Source organism: Nipponia nippon, unplaced genomic scaffold, assembly GCF_047370975.1.
Source record: "Nipponia nippon isolate SJK-2023a ecotype South Korea unplaced genomic scaffold, ASM4737097v1 scaffold_6, whole genome shotgun sequence".
Taxonomy (NCBI): Eukaryota; Metazoa; Chordata; class Aves; order Pelecaniformes; family Threskiornithidae; genus Nipponia; species Nipponia nippon.
In genome coordinates this window covers 16809089-16829983 of record NW_028262380.1, presented here as the reverse complement: position 1 = coordinate 16829983, position 20895 = coordinate 16809089, and the positions used below count along the sequence as shown (strand labels likewise).

The window sequence follows — 20895 nt, the reverse complement described above, 5'->3', positions numbered from 1 at the left end:
CCCGCCCCCCCCCCCCCCCCCCCCCCCCGTTGGTAAATCCATGTCATTAGCAGCAAGACTGAAAATTTCTCAAAATAGTAGTTCTGTGTCCCAAGGGACACCTTTGGGGTTAAATAAAAAACCTTTTTGCTGAAAAACTGTAAGTAATAGGGTTTAAGTTTTGCTCTTCCCCTTTAGGAAACAAACACAATAATTTTCTACCAAAAATATAGAAAAAATACATGTTATGAACTCTTACACTCAAAACTTCAAAATAGCAAGATTAAGATCATTTAGGATATTTTATTCAGCCTTATTATTTACAGGCGTTGTGGCAAAAAGATTTCTATACAGCCCCGTACTACTTCTCTTCCCACAGATTTCATTATTGTAAGAATGGATGGTATCAGAACACCTGCAGATTAGGTAGGAACTATTTGCTTTGGAATTTGAAAGTGTGGAGAAAGCGGTGAAGGGCAAGGGCAGCCTCCTGGAAAAGGGCAGATGAATGCCACCCAAAAGGACTCTGCTGTTTTCTCTAACTTCTATAGAATTTTTGAGCAGGTTTAGGCAAGATACTAAATGAAAATCTTTGTAGGAGCCTCTGTCTTCATGCTCCTTATCTTCAGTTTGTCTGTCTAAAACTATGTCCAGTTTTAACATACAAGCCATTTTTTCTGTCATGCTGAACATTTACAGCTATACCTAATGTTTCTTGGAACTATAAATATTCTGCCCTTCTAGCAATGCCTGCTGGTATAATAGGAAAAGAATTAGGAACAAGGCATCCTTAAACTGCAACCTGGGAGCTGCCACTGGTTTGCTCAGCCTGGTGTATAACAAGTCACTTTGCTTTACTTCTTAGTTCTCTGGTCTATAAAGGTAATACTCATTTGCCTAACAGCAAGGATTTTACAAGATTATTTACTGTCATCATCATGTTTATATATGGTGCTATAGAAATACTTGCAACAATATGAGCTCTTTCTTGCAAATCAGAATGCTTTATCTATCTAGAATAACAATAGAAATTGTGAGAAGTGATTATCTCATCTTGAACCTCCTTGAGTCTGTGGTGACAGTCTTTCTCCCTGTCCGTATACATTTATCTTCTTTTCCTATTCAGCAAGGGAGACAGAAGATACTTTTTTTTTTCTCTAATTACTACAGAAAAAGAGGTCAGATTTAAGGCCTAGCAGAAGAGAGAAACCCACCAGTGTCAACACTTGGAAAGGAAAACTGTTTTAGAAGATAGTAAATTCTGGGTTTACAACTCTGGGTTTGCATTCTTTTGCTTTTTTTTCCCCCTATAGCTTCACAAATAAGCTGCATCTGAAACATAGGTGCCAAACTGAAAAAGTTGAAATAAAGGACTCCTCATTAAGTAGTGGGGAGAGAGTGCACTAGGGAGCTGGGCCCACTACTGCAGTGTAAAACCTATGAATCACACAAATGCAAAGAAACCCAGTCTTGCTGTGTTACGGAGATGAATTTGCTAGCTCAGATAATGAATGATTTGAGGGTTAGAAAGGAAAAGGAGTAACACGGTATTCAGTACATGTACAGCTGTACCGACACTTCTTTTATATATACTTAGAGTACTTTGTATTATTGCATTCTGGTGAACTTAATACTTGTGTGTACTACATTGTCTAGTACTTGGACTTACAATGTTAAAAACATTTTTAACATAGGTTTGCTTACTTTTTCAAAATACAATCACTGCTATTTGATAGGTTAACTTAGGCTTTTATCCCTCAGCTTAATCTGCTGAAGCAAAATGCAGTGTTTTTAGGGTGTCCACCTGAATTTAATGATATACATAAATTCAGAACACTTCATTCATGGAAGTAGGTGCAAGATCAGTCTTATACAGAGCTCAGATTACACTATTTTTAACAGATTATTCTAGTTAAATGGACATATACAATATTAAACCTGATTTAAAATATCAGTATACAAAATACAGAAGATGGGAGCCCCATCTTATATCAATTTACTTTGCTTCTATCACATATTTCTTTCTAGTCAGCTAATTTCACTGCATGTTGTTTGATGCGTTTAAAAAAAAATGTACTGTTTTACGAACTGCCGTCACCACAAATCCTGTCTAATCCCATCCTACTTCAATGTCAGTAATCTAGAATCGTATAAACCATTCAATAGATAGTCTAGCAATTCCAGTGGCCTCCGCCTGCTTAAAAAAGAAATTTTAATAATATATAAAGATGCTTTACTAGTTTAAAATCAACTACAAATCAGCTAGAGAATATCTAATATTTAAAGAATAGATGTATTCCATTCCTGAGAAATGAAAAGTAATCAATTCACTGACTGTCTACAGAATTTAGCTCTACAGCATCCGAAGTTAGTAATGTGCTGCTATCTGTAACAAACACAATGTCTAATATTACAGTACTGTATCGTAAAGTATCATGTTATAGAAATTTTCTCTGTGCAAACCTGGACTTGGAACTTCATCACGTTACTGCTAATTAGTAATTCTCATGTACCATGGCTAAATTCAAAATAGTATTGCTATGGAGAAGCAAGTATGTTTGACATTTCTTATGCAACTAGAGTTCTATTAAATTTAGCTCCCTCTTCTGTATCTAAATGTGATTAATGTTAACAGAAGTGCCTGGTATGTATTTCTTACAGTGTATTCTTCTGTAAGAAAAAAAATAAATATTGGTGGGCCAGTTTATTCACTAAATCCAGTTAAAAGTCTTGCTAATCCAAACCATGAGGAAAGTGTTGTAACAAACTTAGTTCTAGCTACATTTCTGTAATCTTATGTTACTAATATGAGCAATGCAAATCTAAAATTTTTTGTCAGCTTCTTCTGAGCATACAGATGTAGTTGTGCTTACTCACTTTTTATTTTAAAGCAAATTCATATCTACTTTTGGAACTGCATACTTTCTATTCCTATTTAACTAAACTGTTGGAGGAATCCCCATATATTAAAACATTTGGGATAGATTTAAGTATAACGACCGCTTTAAACATTACTGACTCACAGTTTCACAAGTTTGATATTTCATGTCTACTCCCCCTCCCACTTTTTAAGTCTTAAATGGTTGAATGAAGAGACTGAGAATCACAAATTCCTTTCCCATCTTCCTTTTTTCAAGAGCTCTCCTGACTAGAAGAGAAAAAGCTTCCAAGTTAAGCTTTTGCTAAACTACTTTAACAGACCAGTGAATGGCTGAGGATTGCAGCAGTTTCAGAAAGCTTAGTTTTTGAATCAGCGTAGTTACGACAACAGCACAACATCATGTTTGGACAACACCTAGTTACAGAAAGCCTAGATACTACGCTTTCAAACACTTGTGTAAGAATTATATAAGTCATACTGAGGCCAAATGTGTTGGCTCTGATAGTCGATCTATTTAGGCAAATCAGTCTATCAGTCTTAAATATATTCTTTTATCATAAAAAGTTTCTATGACAGAAAGAGGGAACAATCTGTATGTACAATTTCCAAGCCTTTTATATGACTAAGAGGAAAGTTTTTCCTGCCATACTTTTTTGTTCAGCCTCAGAAACTCTTTTTGAGTGCAATTTGAATTACTCTAGGAAGCAACTGCATAACTTTAAACCTTAGAGCTTCATAACACAAAATATAAAACAAATTTCTTTGAAAACAAAAGTTACCATATGCAAAGTAAGAAAATGTTCTCTACTGTGCTGCTGAGTCACCAATGCTTTTCTTTTTATTTCACTGAGCATGCGTCACCAGGTTGCTTTTAAAAAAAGACGTCTAACAGCTGAAAAGCTCAACTAAACCAATTTAAAGGGAAAATAAAACCAAGAAAAAGCAAGACAGACTTCTAAGTGCATCAAGTTATTTTTTCCCCACAGATAGGCCAAATAATAGTGTTTTACTTTTATTATTTATTACTAGCTATACAAAAAATATATTTGTGTAACTTCCCTAAAAAATTTGTTTTGCCCCTCACAAAGAAGCAGAAGAAAAATTCAACATAACGTTAATATTCCTTCTTGTTACTCCCACTAATATAGCTATGGCTAATTCAAGTTCAGTAATATTTTACATCTAGCTTGGAGAGCTATAAGGGAGTTGGTCAGGAAACAGAAATGAATTGTAAATTGAGCACAGTATTAATACTCTTGCCTTACAAAAGACAAGCCCTTAAATTACATGGTAAATACCATAGTCTTTACTAGAAAGATTTTAAAACAGTAGATAATAAATTCCATGAAATCACCTGCTCCCCAATTCTAACACATATTCCGTGCAAAATATAACCATTTCTTCTAAGTTTTTTCCATAATCTGTTTTAGCCCAAATGTATTGGCTTTCCTGGTTTATGAAATGTCTAGAACACAAGTTTTTTACATCTTGACATCAAGAAGCATTGGTATTTGGGGGAGAAGAAGGGAAAAAAAAATGCAAGTACACAAGAGGTATGTCTGGACAAGAGTTATACTATCAATACTCATGTATTTCAGGCTATCAATATGGCAATTCTTCTCTCAAAATAGTTTTAAGGGCTACTAGAAGAATTAAAAGGGTATTTAAGAACAGTGATGTAAAAATGAATTAATTTAACTTTTATTAATTTTAACTTCAGTTTATATTACATTGATTGGATGGGGTAATCTTAAACATTACTTAATGTCTTATTATGAAATGCATTTCAAGAAAGCTGCATGGGAAAGATTAGTTTTAATATGATCAGTATTTCTGCTGCAATGTCTAGTGAAGTTAAGCATCTATTCCCTATTAACCTACCTTGAAAAAATGTCTTATTGAAAGCTAAAAATTACTTCTTTCTTTTGATCGTGTCTGGAGTAATGACTAAACGTTGTCTAAGTGAAGCCGAAACTATGCATCTATAAACAATTTTTTGGCAGGCATAAACTTAGCTTTCAGTGAAATATTTGAAATAAAGTTTTTTCAAGTTCATGAAAGCAAAAGTGGTGAAATTTTACTTCCTTCTAAAATGGATCTTGAAATGCAAAACTTAAAGCTGTGAGCTAGTACACACAGTGTCTGTTCTGCATTGTGCAAAATCTGAGACAAGATGCTTAGTCATACTCCAGATATTGTAAGCAGCTAAATCTGAAACACGTGCTTAAAATTCCAGGGACTTTCGTTTTACTGCTGTGGTCAGATATAAAAGATGCATTGTCTTGGTGTGCTTAGATTTACTTAAAAACTTGTCATAAAAATACTCTCTAGTTACAAAATATTCTTTAGTTACAACAGAAGTATGTTATATATATTAATAAGAACAACAAATAAATAACAATAATATTCTTAATCCCGCGCATTCTGCAAGCAAATATGATGGGTTCTTAAGTAAATGTCAGATTTCCTGTGGTGAAAAGAAAAGCCACAGAGACTGAAACAACAAAATTAGTGTTTCATGCTTTGCAGAAAAAAAAGAACAACAAACCCTTAAAGTTGCTAGGACATTACAGAAATGCCAACTAATGGTGACTAAACAGAAGAGGGGTAGAAAGGAACTAAAAGGCTATTCTAGGATGTGATCTCTTCTTCCCATTTTCAGTCAGTAAGGAACATTTCTCCTGTGTTACTGTTAATAACGTAACTGTTTCAGCTGAAATAACAACTTCCAAAGAGAAAAAAAAAATCTCGATCAACCAATTTAAATAACAGCACACAATCACTCTATTTAAATTCAGTTGGCGTTTGCATTGTTCTCTGGCACTCGAACAAAAAAATGGATTTCCTTTGAATTCATCACTATCTATGGCTTCCATCTGTTTTAGTTCAAACATAACACTTAGCAGAATTTTCACTGCAAGAGTATGATGGTGAAACTGTTAAAAAAAAAATCTAACTGTAGACTGAAACCATATACACATGTCCCTAGAAAGGACAGAATAATTATGGAAACTTTACTGAGTTTTTCAAAAGTGTCTACGTATGAACCCAATTCACTTTATAATCTTAAAGCTTTGTCTTGTCTTACTCTCACTGAAAAATTTTTATTGGAAATACATCGTTTTCATCTATTGTATCATAATGAAATATGAAGAGATGAATAAAAGTAAAAATGGGTCTTTTCTGTGCTCACTGTGCCTCTGAAAACTCTTCTGCATTATAAAGCCAAAATGAAAACAGCGAGATGGCAGGGGGGACAGAGCAACCACTTCCATTTGTCATGTCAGCAAGCATAGAAAAAAGTCAAGAAACCGATTGGTTTTCAGGAATGTGAAAGGTGCCAATGACAGCATATTGCAATAGAAGATCTGCATTCTCTAATTTTATGACTAACAGTAGCTTTACCTTTTAATATCCTTCCTGACGGTAGATTTGGGTTCAGATAACCAAATAAATATTAGTCACCACCCGAGTGTGGCAAATTGAAGCAACAGTGCTTTGAAACAGGGATGATCTAACTAGTTACCTTGTCTGTGATGACATATGCATGCTTTTAAGTCCACAGTAGTTACCAGTGGGCTAACTGTTCACAGGTTTCAGCCCCTTTGTGTTACTTAGTAAGGTTTTGTAAACATGCAGAATAGACAGAAATGGAATTTAATAATGGACTTAAATGATAAAATTGTTAAAACGGGAATTAATTCTCTATAGGCAATAAGAAACAAGAGAACAGATTTAAGAACATCTAAAAAAATTTAATTTCAGCTTCCACCCTAAAGAGGAGGAAAATTAACTGGCTAACAAAATGCTACCTACTGACTAATCCTTTGTAAAGATTTTCAGCTTGAAAACAAACAAACAAACAAACTTTCGACTTTACATTGTAAATCTTACAATACTATTACATGCTATCTGAATACTACAAGTCTTCCAATTGATTACAGATCTTAAGAGAACCATGAACAGACTCTAGCAAAGTGTCTTTCAAATTAGGAGAACACAGGCCCTTACGTGCCAATGTAATATATATCAAGTCTAGGAGCCTCTAGAAATGGAGACTGGATGGGAGCAAATAATGGTATAAAAAGAAAGAATTTTTTTTTCGATTGCTTCAATACTGAGACTTAATTTCTGCAAAGCAAGCCTGGAGTCTTGCATAATTTTAAAGTTAGATTGTGTTAGTCTGATTGTAACACCATAAATGAAATAACATTTGATCAGGTCAAATAAAACGGCTTGGGCTCCCTGCTCCAAGGTTCAACAGTAAACTCCACCGGAGAATAAGTATGGAAAAACAGAATTCAAAAGGGTGAGTTACTGCACAGTGAATACAGCAATTAAAATTGAAGCCCACAAATATTAACTATATGCTAACTGCTATGGCCAAATTCTTTGAACAGAGCCCAGAAGGGTAACAGGAACCAGCATCCTAAAGCCAAGTGTATTTCTGGACTTCGGACAAACAGAAACTGGACAATTAGATATATTCTTATCCTCCAGGGGCTTTGAAAAAATATTTGAAAGGACAAAAACTGAATTTATCAGTGGACTTAATTTTCTTTTCAGCTTCCACCGCAAAGAAAGGGAAAATTAACTGGCTAACACTGGTAGCGGTTTGATTCCCCTCCCACCCTCTTTTGGCTACCTGTAACAGAAGGGTGTCTTTACAAACTGAGGTAGAATTTCCTACAGCAGACAAGTAAATGTCAAATAAAACTAACTATGAATTCCTTGGGGGAAAGAAGGGAAGGATGGAGGGGAGAGGGAGAAAAACCTATGAAACCGCTAAAGCTTAACTTAAGTTTTAAACAATTGTAAAACAATGTTTTCAATACAATGCAGCTTGAGATTGACCTTTCATGTTAGTTGAAAAATAATTCATTTGCTATTTTAATATGACCCTAGAATCTAAATTAGCAATCCGTATTAATTCAAATATGCAGAATGGATGACCCTTTTTTCTTTATTTAGCATAATAACATACCTTTAAGTGGATCATGCTCTGCTCTCATAATGTCAATAAGGGAGTTTTCCAAAGAGTGCATATTCAGACTGTCATACATTCTATTTCGATCCTAAAAGAGAACAAAATCCTTAGTATTGGAATACAAATTCTGTACTTTTTAACAGGAAACTTGATAGGAAGACAACGGTGCCTTCTAAAGGCTGTACGCTCAGACACTGGAGATGGACAGTGATACAAATGTTTACGATACCTGAATTTATTAACAGTAAGACCTGATTTTTAATGGTAAGTTTAATAGCATCTAAATATAAAACTAGAGATGCGCTGTGAAGAACTCTTCCGTGTATGCACTTTGATAGCCTGTGATTGCCTGTTTCCTTCAGAACTGCTTGAATCAGTTCTAGTGATCCACAGCAGAGTAAAGCATTAGGCTGTTTAATGAAGGAGACTGTCTGTAAGACCTCAATTTAATTTCATGCAGAAGTTAAATAGTGAGTAAGGTGAGGAACTACAGGACAAGAAGGACAGTCACCTCATATGAAAGCAAGCATTTGCTTGGTGCTTGGCCAAGTACCTCGCATGGGCCCTCAGCCCTGTGCTGGGACTGCACTTCCCGGCTTCTGGGCAATTCATCTGAGACCCTTTGCATACAACAACTTGAGTTACAAATGGTCAGCACTAAATAGTTAGAAGTTGGAAAATTAAAGCTGAACTATGAAAAGAAAATGTCACAAAGCTTACTAATAGATTATCAGCCTTATAGAGAACAACTTTTTTGCACATGAAGATTAGTAAGAATTACCATAATGCCTTACAAATATTTTCACTGAAGATAATAAAAGTCATTGTAGTAAATCATAAATGTTTTCACTGATTTTATGCTAAACTAAGACATTTTCTCACATGTTTTCTAATACACCTAAGTTACAAAGACAGAAAAAAAGATGACTTCTAACTTCTTTGGTCTTTCTGGGATACCTTCAGAGACTGAAAATAGTTTGTGTAAAACCTTAATCTCTTCCACTTGCAAGGCTTCTGGCTGGACTGCATTGCACTTAAAAGGAATGTTGCAATCATGCCTTAATTTCACTGTTGTCTACTCTCGGGTTGCACTGTAGTAATTCAACAGAGTAGGATGAAATACACCACACACATCCCATGACCATTAAAATTCACTGAAGCTGCAGCCATCCACTTAGCACATATATAATGGGACAGAACGTATCTGACCCACACTCATTGTGACTTTCCATGACAGTTCAGCAGAACATAGATTAATTTCTTGCTACATCCCTCAGCAAGCGGGTATTCTTCATGTTTGGGGAGTGCAAAAACAAGCTTTGAAATAGAGGTTTTCTATGAGTCAGAAACTATGACTTATCAACAGCTTTGCAAAACAAGCCATGATGAAACTAAGATTTTACTTTCATCTTTCTTAGAAAATTTAGTCAACTTGATACAATGTTGGGATGAAAAGGGAGAAGCCCAGTTTTCAGTTCCCTCTCCCTCAAAAAAACTGTAAAGAATAATGGCTCCTGTTGGGCAAGCAATCTGCTATGTTCATTTGATCAGATCCTTTATTTTTTTGAAGGCTTTAGATAATTTTAATGATAAATTAAAAAAGTAAGTTTCTCTTGTGTCCTACCATGTCCCAGACCAAATGCTGCTGACACTTTGCGAGGTGATCTTCAACCTGGTTTGAGTGCCAACAAGTTGCCGGTACTATTTTAGTTCACAGCAGCCTTATTTTGGGACTGGTTGGCTTTCATTCAGTTCTCTAGCTGTCCTGAGAAGCAGCAGAATGAAACTGAAGTGACTAATCTGCTTCCATGCCCTTGCAGGTTTGTTTCTCAATAGCACAATGAAAAGAACCTGCTTACCACAGCAAACTTGCTTTTCTATAGAAGGAAGGTGGGAGCAGTGACAAAGCTGGATCTGTTCCCTACTATCCCTTAACATTCAGAAGGTATCTCATCAGGATTTTTAATGAAGTCTTAAATTCAGCTGAAGTCAGTAATTGGTAGGTAGCAAGTGCTCTTGCAAAAACCAGTGCTGAGTAAACAGAAAACATATTTTGCTACCTCTGTAGCTGATAGGGGAAAAGAACTAGTATTGGTAAAAACTGGACTTAACTGTGTGACACTTTGTCTTTGTTACAGACTCACTAAATAGGATTTTCGTATTTATTTTTTGATCATTGCTATATGCGTATATGTTGAGATAACACATGGCTATCTGGCAAATGGTCATTACTGTAGACTTTGCCTGTAAGAAAGGTCTCCATCATGGTTAATTCCTAATACTGGCCCACTTGGTCATGTATCTTACAGAGAAATGGAAAAGTAAAACATAAAATATGCATTTGCGATTCATTTGTAAACTGCTCCACTGGCTGACATGGTGCAATGATTGTAACTTCACCCTTGCATCATTCAGTTTTGCAAGTTTTGGGTATCCAAAGTCTTGTGCTGCTAGAAGCAGAAGAAAGAAAGTTTTCCCATCCTCTTTACACCTTAGAAAGTTTATGTCTATAAAGAAAAAAAAAAAAAAAGGAGGTTTGCTTCTTTGAATTATATTACTTCATTTCTGGCAGAGGTAAAATGCAACAGGCATGCACCGTACAATGTAAAAATGTTGTGAATACACTAAAGTAAAGCAGGATTTAAATATGGGAATTGTATTCTGCTATCTCACTACCCACATCACACTATCCACTTGTGAGTTTGGGTAATATCTAGGTAATCAGTGCCTCAAACTTTTAACATCTGTTCCAATTCACACTGATGGACTACATACTATAAAGCAACATTACCTGAAATTTAACTATCTCAAAAGGAGTAAGTCATTCTTTGGGTACAAGGTCCATTTTAAACCTTTGTACAACTAGGCTTTATAATGCTACAACACTGCTTTGTGCTCCACAAATATGTACATCGTATCTTTAAAGAGCACAGTTATCTTCTATGCAAATACAAAGCTTTCATTTCAAAGCAGAACTTAAAAGTATTTCAATAATGTAGGTCACATCAGCAAAGATTTTCTAGAAAGCTCTGCTGTAGAAAAAAAAAAAAATCCACAATGCTTTGAAAGGGGACAGTTGCAATACAGCATGCTCTACTTGATCAGAAAACTTCCACTGTGATTTTCCTCAGTCTCCGGGACAAGCATAAAAAGCACTAACACTGAACATGATTGTTTTAGATAGTCCCAAGAACTAGGAGTGTTTCCATGTGCACGGAAAACTACCTTTAGTTTTCATTATTTCAACACTGTTGATAAGCAGTTATCTTCTAAAACAACCTGGAACTACCTTTAAAACAACAGGGAAATAGTCCCAAGAATTAGAACTATTTCCCTGTTGTTTTAAAGGTAGTTCCAGGTTGTTTTAGAAGATAACTGCTTATCAACAGTGTTGAAATAATGAAAACTAAAGATAATTAGTAGTACAAAGGCATCGATACATAAGCGTATATGTTAATAGGCGTTTTGTATCATCCTGACTCCAAAAGCCCCTTTTGTCAAGGCTGAATTCCTGTAAAATATTTTGCATTTCCCTCACCTCTGTGGCTCATCAGTTCTGTGCTAAGAAGCAAGTGATCTCTTGCTGTGTCAGAAGGTCCGTATCTCAGTGGAATGTCACAACATAATGCCAGTTTTTTCCCCCAGAGCTGATAGTTAACTTCTCCCAAGCACTATGAATTCTCACACTAGCTTTTTATTTAACTGTATAAACATTTGAATCCTGCTTGACCTACCTTTCCAATACCAGAATCACATCTGCATTCATACACAGCAGAACTGGAAACGTGGTTTTGGTATAACTGCCTACAGATTCAGAGGTATATGGCTAAGTGACAAATTGTCACCTGAACTTAAAAGTTAAGACTACGTAAGAAAGTTTACAGAAAAGTGATAATCATTTCTGAATTTTTACAAATTTACACAATATAGGAGAAGCATGAAGTATCCTGCCCATAGAATACACCTAGTGCTAGAAGGACTGTTTGACAAGGTCATGCAAAATACATCTACAGAGCACGCATTTCAGAAGTCCTCCCCCCATATGTCTAAATGTGGAATGAATGGGAGGAGGGCAGCTTTCTCTGAAGAGCAAGTTTCAGCACTAAATTGTTGGACAAATCATTTTTCTTGGCACAATCTATTTAGGACTTCTAAATATTTCCATGCAATTTATGCAAAAATTATCCTGTTTGAGCATTTGCAGAAACTCAGGGCAGTCACATCTCAAAGCTTATATATTGTCATTTACGCATAAAGCAAATACAAGGACAGAAACTATTAGACAGTGAATACAATTTTGCTAATCTTTAACCACAAACACTAAAAATAGATGTTCATAGTTAAGAAGTTAAACAACGTTGAATTTTGGACACATGCTTTAAACTACTGATCTGTAGGACTACTTCACGTATAAAATTAGGCTAACATTGGTATTAAATTCAGTAAATGCAAGTATCTTTAAAACATGCTCCTTTACACGTCCCTTCATATTCTAATGAAATGTAGCACCATCAGATGGGGGCTGGAAATAACTTAGAAGTCATAAAGCTTCTAGTCAGTTTTGAGTATGGTCTTAGCTGGCTGCAAAAAAGACGCTGTAGCTTTGACCTTGCTGAATTAACTGAATTTTTTAAAAGCGCAATTAAAGACACTTTTTCAAAATCACTTCCCAAACTAAAATGTTAACAAGTTCCATTTTTTCACCTTAAAACTGACCTGAATAAAAATGTGTTCTAAGACTAGAAAGTGAGAGCTGATTTAATAATAAAGTATTCAGACTTAAAAAAACTACCTGAATATAGTATTCAGTGTTAACGTTAGCAGTAATAACCTAACAATTAAGTACTTTATATATTCTAAAATATCATCTTTGTTAACATCTAAACTTCATGTCATTCTCATTTTAGTGAAGTCATACTATAATCATAAGCTCCTTGTTGAAACCATAACTAGTGTAAATGAGAAACTTAATATGAAAACCTTTGACTTAACTACAATTTTAGCTCTATAAAAAAAACAAGGAGGAAGGCTTAAAGTAGACACATGAAATTGCTTGGTTACTTTCCATGGTGTCATTAGTGGTAAAGATGAACTATAATATCTGGTAGACATCTGTGAATGGTCAAACTGACAACAGAAGTGTTTTAAAGTTAGCTGATTGTGTCATTTTATGTAAGCTAGCTAAATTGAGCCTAAAACGCACCTCGAACAGGTCCTGTGGCAAAGGCACACCTACTTCCAACTACACAAGCATTTAAAAACAAACAAAAAAATCCCAACAGCATGTACTGTATCCATACTGGAGTACTTCAGCTGAACAATATACATTCATAAACTGGAAACAAACCAAACACATTATGGTGATGATTAAAGGCTTGGCAAGATTGACTTATGAGGCAAGTCTAGAAGATTTGTGTATGAATAGCTTCAACAAAATAACTAAAGGAACTATTAGACATTTGAAGAGGAAGTTGTTACTCAAGTTTTGGGTTCTTTTTGGGTTTTTTTTCAGTCTTTTTTACCCTCTTTACCACCCCCCACCCCCCCCATCTAGAAATATCTATGCAGTCTTGAGTACTTAAATGCAAATACATCAGACCATATGGTAAATGTACTTTTGGAAAGATCTTAGGTGAGAACGTATTCATTTTAACTTTAGAGAACAACCATGCTTTGGCAGACAGAATGAGGTGAGATATGCTACTTTATGTATACATCATTGCTATTCTATCACGGCTGCTGTATGTTTTGTTGAATTTTTCTAACTGATTTTGACTTGCATTAATACAATAAGCTCAATAACTGAAGGAAATTTTAGCAGTATGAGAGAATTCTTAGTTCATAAAAAGTCATAAAAACATTTGTATGTTAAGTCCCACAAACTTTCCACTAATTGATTCCTTTGAATCGTTCATCCTGCAGCTCCCAATGCTATTTACTCAAAGGTCTCAATTCTGAAGTTAAAAGTACAGCAGTAGACCGTTTTCTCCAGTCAGAGACAGCCCTAACATGGACCTCAGACACAAATAGCTGATTACCTGGGGCTGATTAACGTACAAAACCAATCTACTGCATTAAAAATCCTGAAGACACTGTTCTGTTGCAGGTATTGCCTCAGTAAAAATGAACTGGTAAAACCTGGCTTATATGTCAGTGTTTGGACAATTACACTAGTCTGAAGACTAAGAGAACTTAGCAGCTAGATACTCCCAATGCCTTCAAGTTTAACATGAGCTGCCAAACGGCACTTCTGGAGAAATAGGCCACCTATTTAGGGGTCTAAATATGGCATTAAGAACCCAGCTTTAGCAACTTGCTCTTCATGTAGTATTGACTGGTATGTGTATCATCTAGATTAGTCATTTAAACTCTTAAGGTACATTTATTAAACTGTACTAAAACTGTCATATTGAGAATCTGAAATCCTCCCAATGGAAGTAACTGTAAGACAGAAGCAACACGACAGCAGTTTAAATTAAATACCTAAAACTAACACCTGTTGTGAAGCACAATCTTAAAACTCATCTTGCTTTGCAAGTGTTTTGTTTTCTTTGAAAACTTTAACACATTTAAAAAATAAATAGAAAAAGAAAAATCTGCATTTGTGAGAGATGGTACCTTACCATACAAATCCCCAGCTGGAGAGCTACATTCAAACGTAGAATAATAAAGCTCAGCTTTTAGGACCACGAACATTGCACGTACTGTTTGTTTGAACAAACAGGAAGGACAAATCAAGGTGAAAAACACCCGGCCATGCAGTGTATTTCCTTAACTCAAAAGAGACACAGAAACTAAATTCATATTCATAGAATGCAGCATTTTTACTAGAATTAAAATAGTTCAACACTAAAGTGTACTATTCAACTGTTATAATACGTTTTAGTAAGCTTATTTGCAAGATATTAAGAAACATTAAGCTTGCAATCAAATAGGGTTAGCATACACGTCAATTTAAAAAAAAATTTTAGAAATGGTTGATTTTTTTCATCATCCAAGGACTGTAAATGAAAAAAATGAATATGCAAAACACTGACTTCTGTGCTTGCGTTTTGGCCACAGAAATGCCCAAACCATGTTTTTTAGGGGGAAAAAAAAAAAGCAAAAAAAACCCCAAAACAACAGTACCTGGGGTCAGAAATATATTTTTAGCTTTGCACCCTATATTCATTGTTCTTTGTACTGTAGATCAGGAAGTAAGAGAATATTCATACTGTCTGTCTTCTTGACATGCAATGTAAGTGCCTAAACTGGAATCCCAGGGGCTGCATGTGGCCAGTAGTGCCAGGTATGTTCTTCTAGAGAATTAGATTATCTGAATAAGGAGCCTAGAGTCTCTCTAAGGAGAGAGAAATAGGCTCCTCAATTAAATGCTTAAGTTAGATGGTGTGAATATCTGACAAGATTTCTGATTGTTCCTTAATGATACAGGTACAAGGCAACAATCCCTTCCGTATATGAAGTACCTATAATGGTGCAAGCAGTGTGGCAGAACTTAAACTTTTAGATATAATTTTTTCTATGAAAGACCTTTAATTGATGTAGTTTGTGTTACCTTAAAAACCTGAGGGAGAACGAAAAGCTTCTTACAGTAAGTCACATAAGAAAAACTTGGCTATTGGCTTAATTTGCTCACATTTAAATCAGTGTTGCCATGAAGTTTAACTACTTTTATTGAAAAAAACAAAAAAACTCTTGAACTTTGGAAAACTCCCCTAAGAGATGTGCTTCATAACTGCTGTAAGCAAAAGCAGCTTTGCTGTAACTAACGTGGCCACTGTGAATTGAACTTCACATGGGATATGTTTCAGTTTTAACTACAAAGTACAGAAAATCTGCTCTCATTCCTTTAAGTAATACACATAATTACTTATTCAGTTATCAGTAATGACATTCATTGTCACTGGTATATTAGTTTAATGCCAAGAAACATTATTTTCATCAGAATTTATGTCAGTTCTATACTGGGGACCATCCATCAATGCAAACACCAAAGAAAGAAATACATTTCATGGAAGGGAAAAGCTTTGAATTTGTACACGATTCCTCTGTGGCTTATCTTGTTTGCATCACGTTTTACAGAAACTGGATGAGCAGCTGACACTGCTGAATGCCATTCGGACTTAGCAAAAAAAATATAGCATTTTAAAAAATGGTAGCAGAAAATTAATGATCTACAGAAAGTTAGTCAGTGAGGACACTGGCTTTTCTAAGCTGTTTTCATTTACTAAGCTTGAGCTAGCTGAAGTTGGGAGGAGAGCTGCTTTGTCCCCTGCCATACAAAATGATTACTGCAGTTAAAACAAAGATGCATGATAATGCAGAAAAGTAGTCTGCAAAACTGTGAATGATGCAGTATGTATTCAACATGCACACTAAGATGTGTTCGCTCTGTCGAAGCTTGGAAGAAATAGGTAACTTCTACGTACCCGTAAATGCTTTCATGCAAGACTTTCCAAATGGCACAAAACTTAATTACTGCTATTTTTGAGTATCTTCTGAAATTGCTACTGTACCTTTAAGAATCCTCAATCTAAATACCTCAGCCTTTTATGGAAGGAGACAAGCACAGTACAAATTAGCAAGATGGGTGTTTGACAGCATCGCAATTGCCAACACAAGTCCTGATGAAAAGAAGCACGAGCTCCAAGCTCTATTTAACTTTTTCATTATGACTTGCAAAATGTAACAGTCATCACAAGGAATTAACCATATAACAATACTATAATAACTGAAAAATAAGAACACGATTTCAGTGTAGCAAAGTAATTTATGGAAACATTTAGTGTTTCCACCATAGCAGTAGATAACACTGCAACCCTTCAAAGAGGATTATTTTTACTGTGTTCTGCAACTACGACTTTATACATGTAAGGGAGATTTAAGCATAGATAGATCTACAGCATAAATACAGCCAAACAGGCCTATTTAATTGGTGGCTCTGGTACTCACAGTTAAGACCAACAACAGTTAAGTGTGCCCACCTTCTCACTTTGACACCATCTCAAAAAAAAAAAAAAAGCCCCAAACAAACATTGATGTAATTTATTCTAAAGTTAAATTGCAAGGATTTTTTTTCTACCCTACTAGACAGAAATGATTTAGATTTAGATTATAGGTTGAATGCACAAGACTTTTGTTAAGACATGATTTCATCTACATTAGATGACCACTGTAGAAGCTTCTGAAAGTTCAACATAATAGTCATACTGACTTGTAAGGCATATTGAATGAGTAAATATATTCACAACTTGCGCTTAGCTACATGTGAATTCCAATGTATACGTCACTGCAGTTTCAACATATGATGGCATTAATATTTTTAACCCTGTTCCTTAGGCTAACATCTTCAGGAGACATTTCAGTGTTTACTTTCAGCTATTCTTGGAGCCCTCCACTGCAAAGCATTCCCTATCTGTAATCTGTTTTCCTTAACAGATCAGGTTGAATACATAAAGAAAGGCACTTTCTTTCCCATCTTTCCACCCACACAAAAATTATTCAAGTATGATATTCCATCTAGGAAGGCTACTTCATGGAACAGGTCTTCATAGTATAGGCAAATCCACTTAGGGTTTCAGGTCCAATGCACACACTTGGAGCAGAATTTAGGTATGTCCAAAAGGCACCATTAGCCTCAAGAATCCTGCAAGTATCAGAGCCCACCTGGACAGAGCCGGGACATGGCCTCTTGTGCCAAATGGAACTGCACCAGCAAAATGGTAAGAAAAACAGGACCTCTAGTGGGAAATCTGGTCCCAGGGAGCACCCTTTTGCCACTATTACAGCTACGTAAGGATTAGCTTGCTAATTGATGCAAATACAGCCATATGAACTCAAATATGGTCACAATTGCGACAAATGAAACTCTAGGTTACTCTGTGTGAAACCTAACAAAAAGCAACTATAACAGCTTTATGTGGAGGTAAAGAAACATTCTAATTCTTTTCTCTGCATATTATCTTTTTTACTTTTGCTGGAATATAGTAGCTCAGTGTGAAACAAAAAACGAAGCTGACACAGGCGTAACGAAAATTAAAGAACATCATACAGAATTAATGTAATAATCTGCCTTCTATTTTAAAATGCGCTGCTTCTAAATTAAGTTGCCCAAGCTCTTTTAGTAACAAAAAAACCCACGCAAAAACTATAAATTGTTAGAATGGCAACTGAGATTGGGATACAAAATAATAAAGGTCTCCACTAACAAGAAATGTTATGACTGAATGAATATAGGCAGGAATGGGAAAAATAACATTTTACCAACAGGTAACTGAGGCTGGAGTTAAGTGACTTACCTAAAGTCACATAAGATGTCACTGGCAAAATTCAGGAGGTGAACCCAGATCTTTACTTCTAAGACACATCCTCCTGTTTAACGCTTCTAAATCACAGGGCTTCCAGCCAAAACATAACAGAAAAGTTGCTAGAACGTGGAGGAAAAAAATCTCACTAACATGCAAATGTCAGCCTAGAATGCCAGTAAAAGACGAACATGACAAAGACTCCAGGCCATCTACAGAAGTAAGAAAACCTATGTACACGGACAAGCGAACAAAAAAATCCTGAGTTTTGAAGGGATTTTAAGAATATGAGTGTTACCATAGGCACAAAATACTTGCTGTATTAAACATATTTTGCTCTATTGCTACGTCAGCAGCTACGGTTTCTATCTTTCTTGGCAGTCAATATTCTTAATTAACTGTGAGAATCATATATTCCTGAATACATGGAAAATGCTGGGGTTAGTTGCAATTTAGGACTAAAAACAATATAGAAATATACAATTTTCAAACCAAGTATCAGGGCTGTAAGCACTGTTTAATGCTTCTCTAAAATGAACGAAACCAAAACGCTATGCAAGACTATGAACATACCAGTTACATACCATCCTTACCTGCAAAGGAAGGAGAGTATTACTGTTGTTGTCAGTTCGGAAAACATTATCTTCAATCCACGATTTTGGTGTCAGTGATGGAGTGGAGCGAGTAAATTTAGGAGGAGCTATGACATTACCAGAAAAGGGCTTCTTCAAAGGAGAGATCTGGTTCATAGTTCCTGGAATTCCCATGTTTCCAGTTCTACGATGGTCTCTGCCATGCATTCCTCCCCAGGATATATTTCCTGTGCTCCAGCCGCTACTCTGATTGCTCCAGGGCGACTGCTTCAGAAGAGGCTAAAAAGAAAGATTCATTTATATTATTTTGAAAATACCTGAAATGTTTTTCTACTTTAGGAAAAAAAAAAATACAAAACAAAAAACCCAACCAACCACCAAGTAATCAATGCACAGAGATGTCTATAAACCACTCTTTCCTGACAACATGTAAATTGATTACTGAGGCAAGGAAGAAAACACAGCATCATAGAAAAAAAATTGTAATTCGCACTCCCCCATACACCACCACCCCCCCAAAAAAAAAAATCCACAGTACTTGTGAAACAATTTAGATTATCATTTTAGTAGCTGGTAGCATTCTTTAAAGCTATGCAGTACAACAATTCAAGGGTGTAAAACTATGTTACAAAAAAACACTGAAATAATTTTATCGTACATTACTTGGTATTATATAGTGAGATCTTTGCAAAAATAACACAAGAATTTCAAAGATGTCAATTTTAAAAATTATTATTAAAACAATAATTAGCATTCTATTACAAATTATTTCTACTCAGTGAGTAGCACTATTTCACTACAGTGAGTAGAAATTTAAAAATTAAAATTCAGGTGGAAGATTGATTCCCCCCCCAGTATTTTGAGTATCATTGTCTCAGTGTTACCATATAAGAGCAAAAAGAGCACTGATTACTGTACAGAGAATCTGTTTGAAGAAGCTATCTTAACATTTCCACATTAAAATGCATTATTCTGAAGCCACTGCTCAATTATTTCTGGAGTAATGAATAGGACTATCTGTGGAATTCTGGTAGAATCCGGGGGGGGGGGGGGGGGCATGTTGAGGATTTTTTTTTCCTATTTAGACATGATATAAAGTATTTCTGTATCTAACAAGTGCATTATATTCCTCAATATGAAAATGTAAGCAGTCTTTAGAGGGAAGATTTTACAGGATGACAAGTTTTTATTCCTAAGCCACAACTTGTGCTAAAAAGTGACCTATAGTGGTTGTCATACTACCAAAAGGTGGACCCACTGAGCCTGACTGACAGTTAGGAACAGTATTTATCTTTAGTGTTCTCAAATCTGACTGTTCTTGGAAAGGCTTTTTCTCAAGCATGGAAATGGTGGGGGGAGGAGGGGGATATTCTAAATTCAGTTCTTCTGTGAAGTCAGAACGCAGTACTTTTATCTCTAAGCTTAGCTGCAAGCAACCCTCACCTTGTAATTCTAGTAACTTAAAAATTTAAAGCATGTCAATAAGTTATGTATTGGATAAAACAGAACCTTCTGAAGACAGAAAGATAAAATTATCACAACACCTCCCCCAGAAAACAGACAAAAAACCCACTAGAGCCATTTTTAGTCAAGTAATCAGGAAAACATCCCATTCTATATAATTATAGATAATTATGTTGTAAAACTTGAATACTTTGGTTGGAATTTTGGGAGAGGCAGGCACTGTATTGTGAAACAAACCTTAAGAGATAATGCCAAATGTTAACAAGCCTCTAATATCGCTAGCTATGCCGTCATGGCACTGTTTAAGTTTACCTACAACTTGTAACAGAGAAAATTCCTGTACACCTCGCTGTTGGAGAACTGCTTTGGAATTTGTTTGGAGAGGGTTATTATAGATGTTAAGGGCAACGAGCTCCTAATCACAGTGCATCCAAATCAGCTGTTGGAGAGGCACGCTTAATGTGAGATTCCAGTTCTGAGGAAATGCTTCACAAATCCAGCTCTACCGATCAAAACTGACAGGATTTAAGACTAGAATGAAAGACAAATGAAGATGAGGCCTATGTAACTTCGGCTTTTCATAACCGAGCAGATGATCGGAGCGAGATGGGGCTATAATGCCCTAGCAGGTAATATTAACGTGGATCTGCTTTTCTCTGATTTCTGACAGCGAATATTTTGTTCCAG

General features: G+C 35.6%; 1 protein-coding gene across 2 annotated transcripts in view; it reads right to left on the bottom strand.

Moving 5' to 3' along the window:
* The window catches only part of CPEB2 (cytoplasmic polyadenylation element binding protein 2), a 55099-nt gene that overhangs the window by 31979 nt on the left and 2225 nt on the right, over positions 1-20895 (bottom strand). For both annotated transcript variants that reach the window (XM_087736224.1, XM_087736225.1), the window contains exons 2-3: positions 18745-19023; positions 7845-7935 (exon numbers count right to left, since the gene is read on the bottom strand). In XM_087736224.1, the coding sequence (XP_087592350.1) occupies positions 7845-7935; positions 18745-19023 (370 nt within the window). The remainder of the gene's footprint in view (positions 1-7844; positions 7936-18744; positions 19024-20895) is intronic.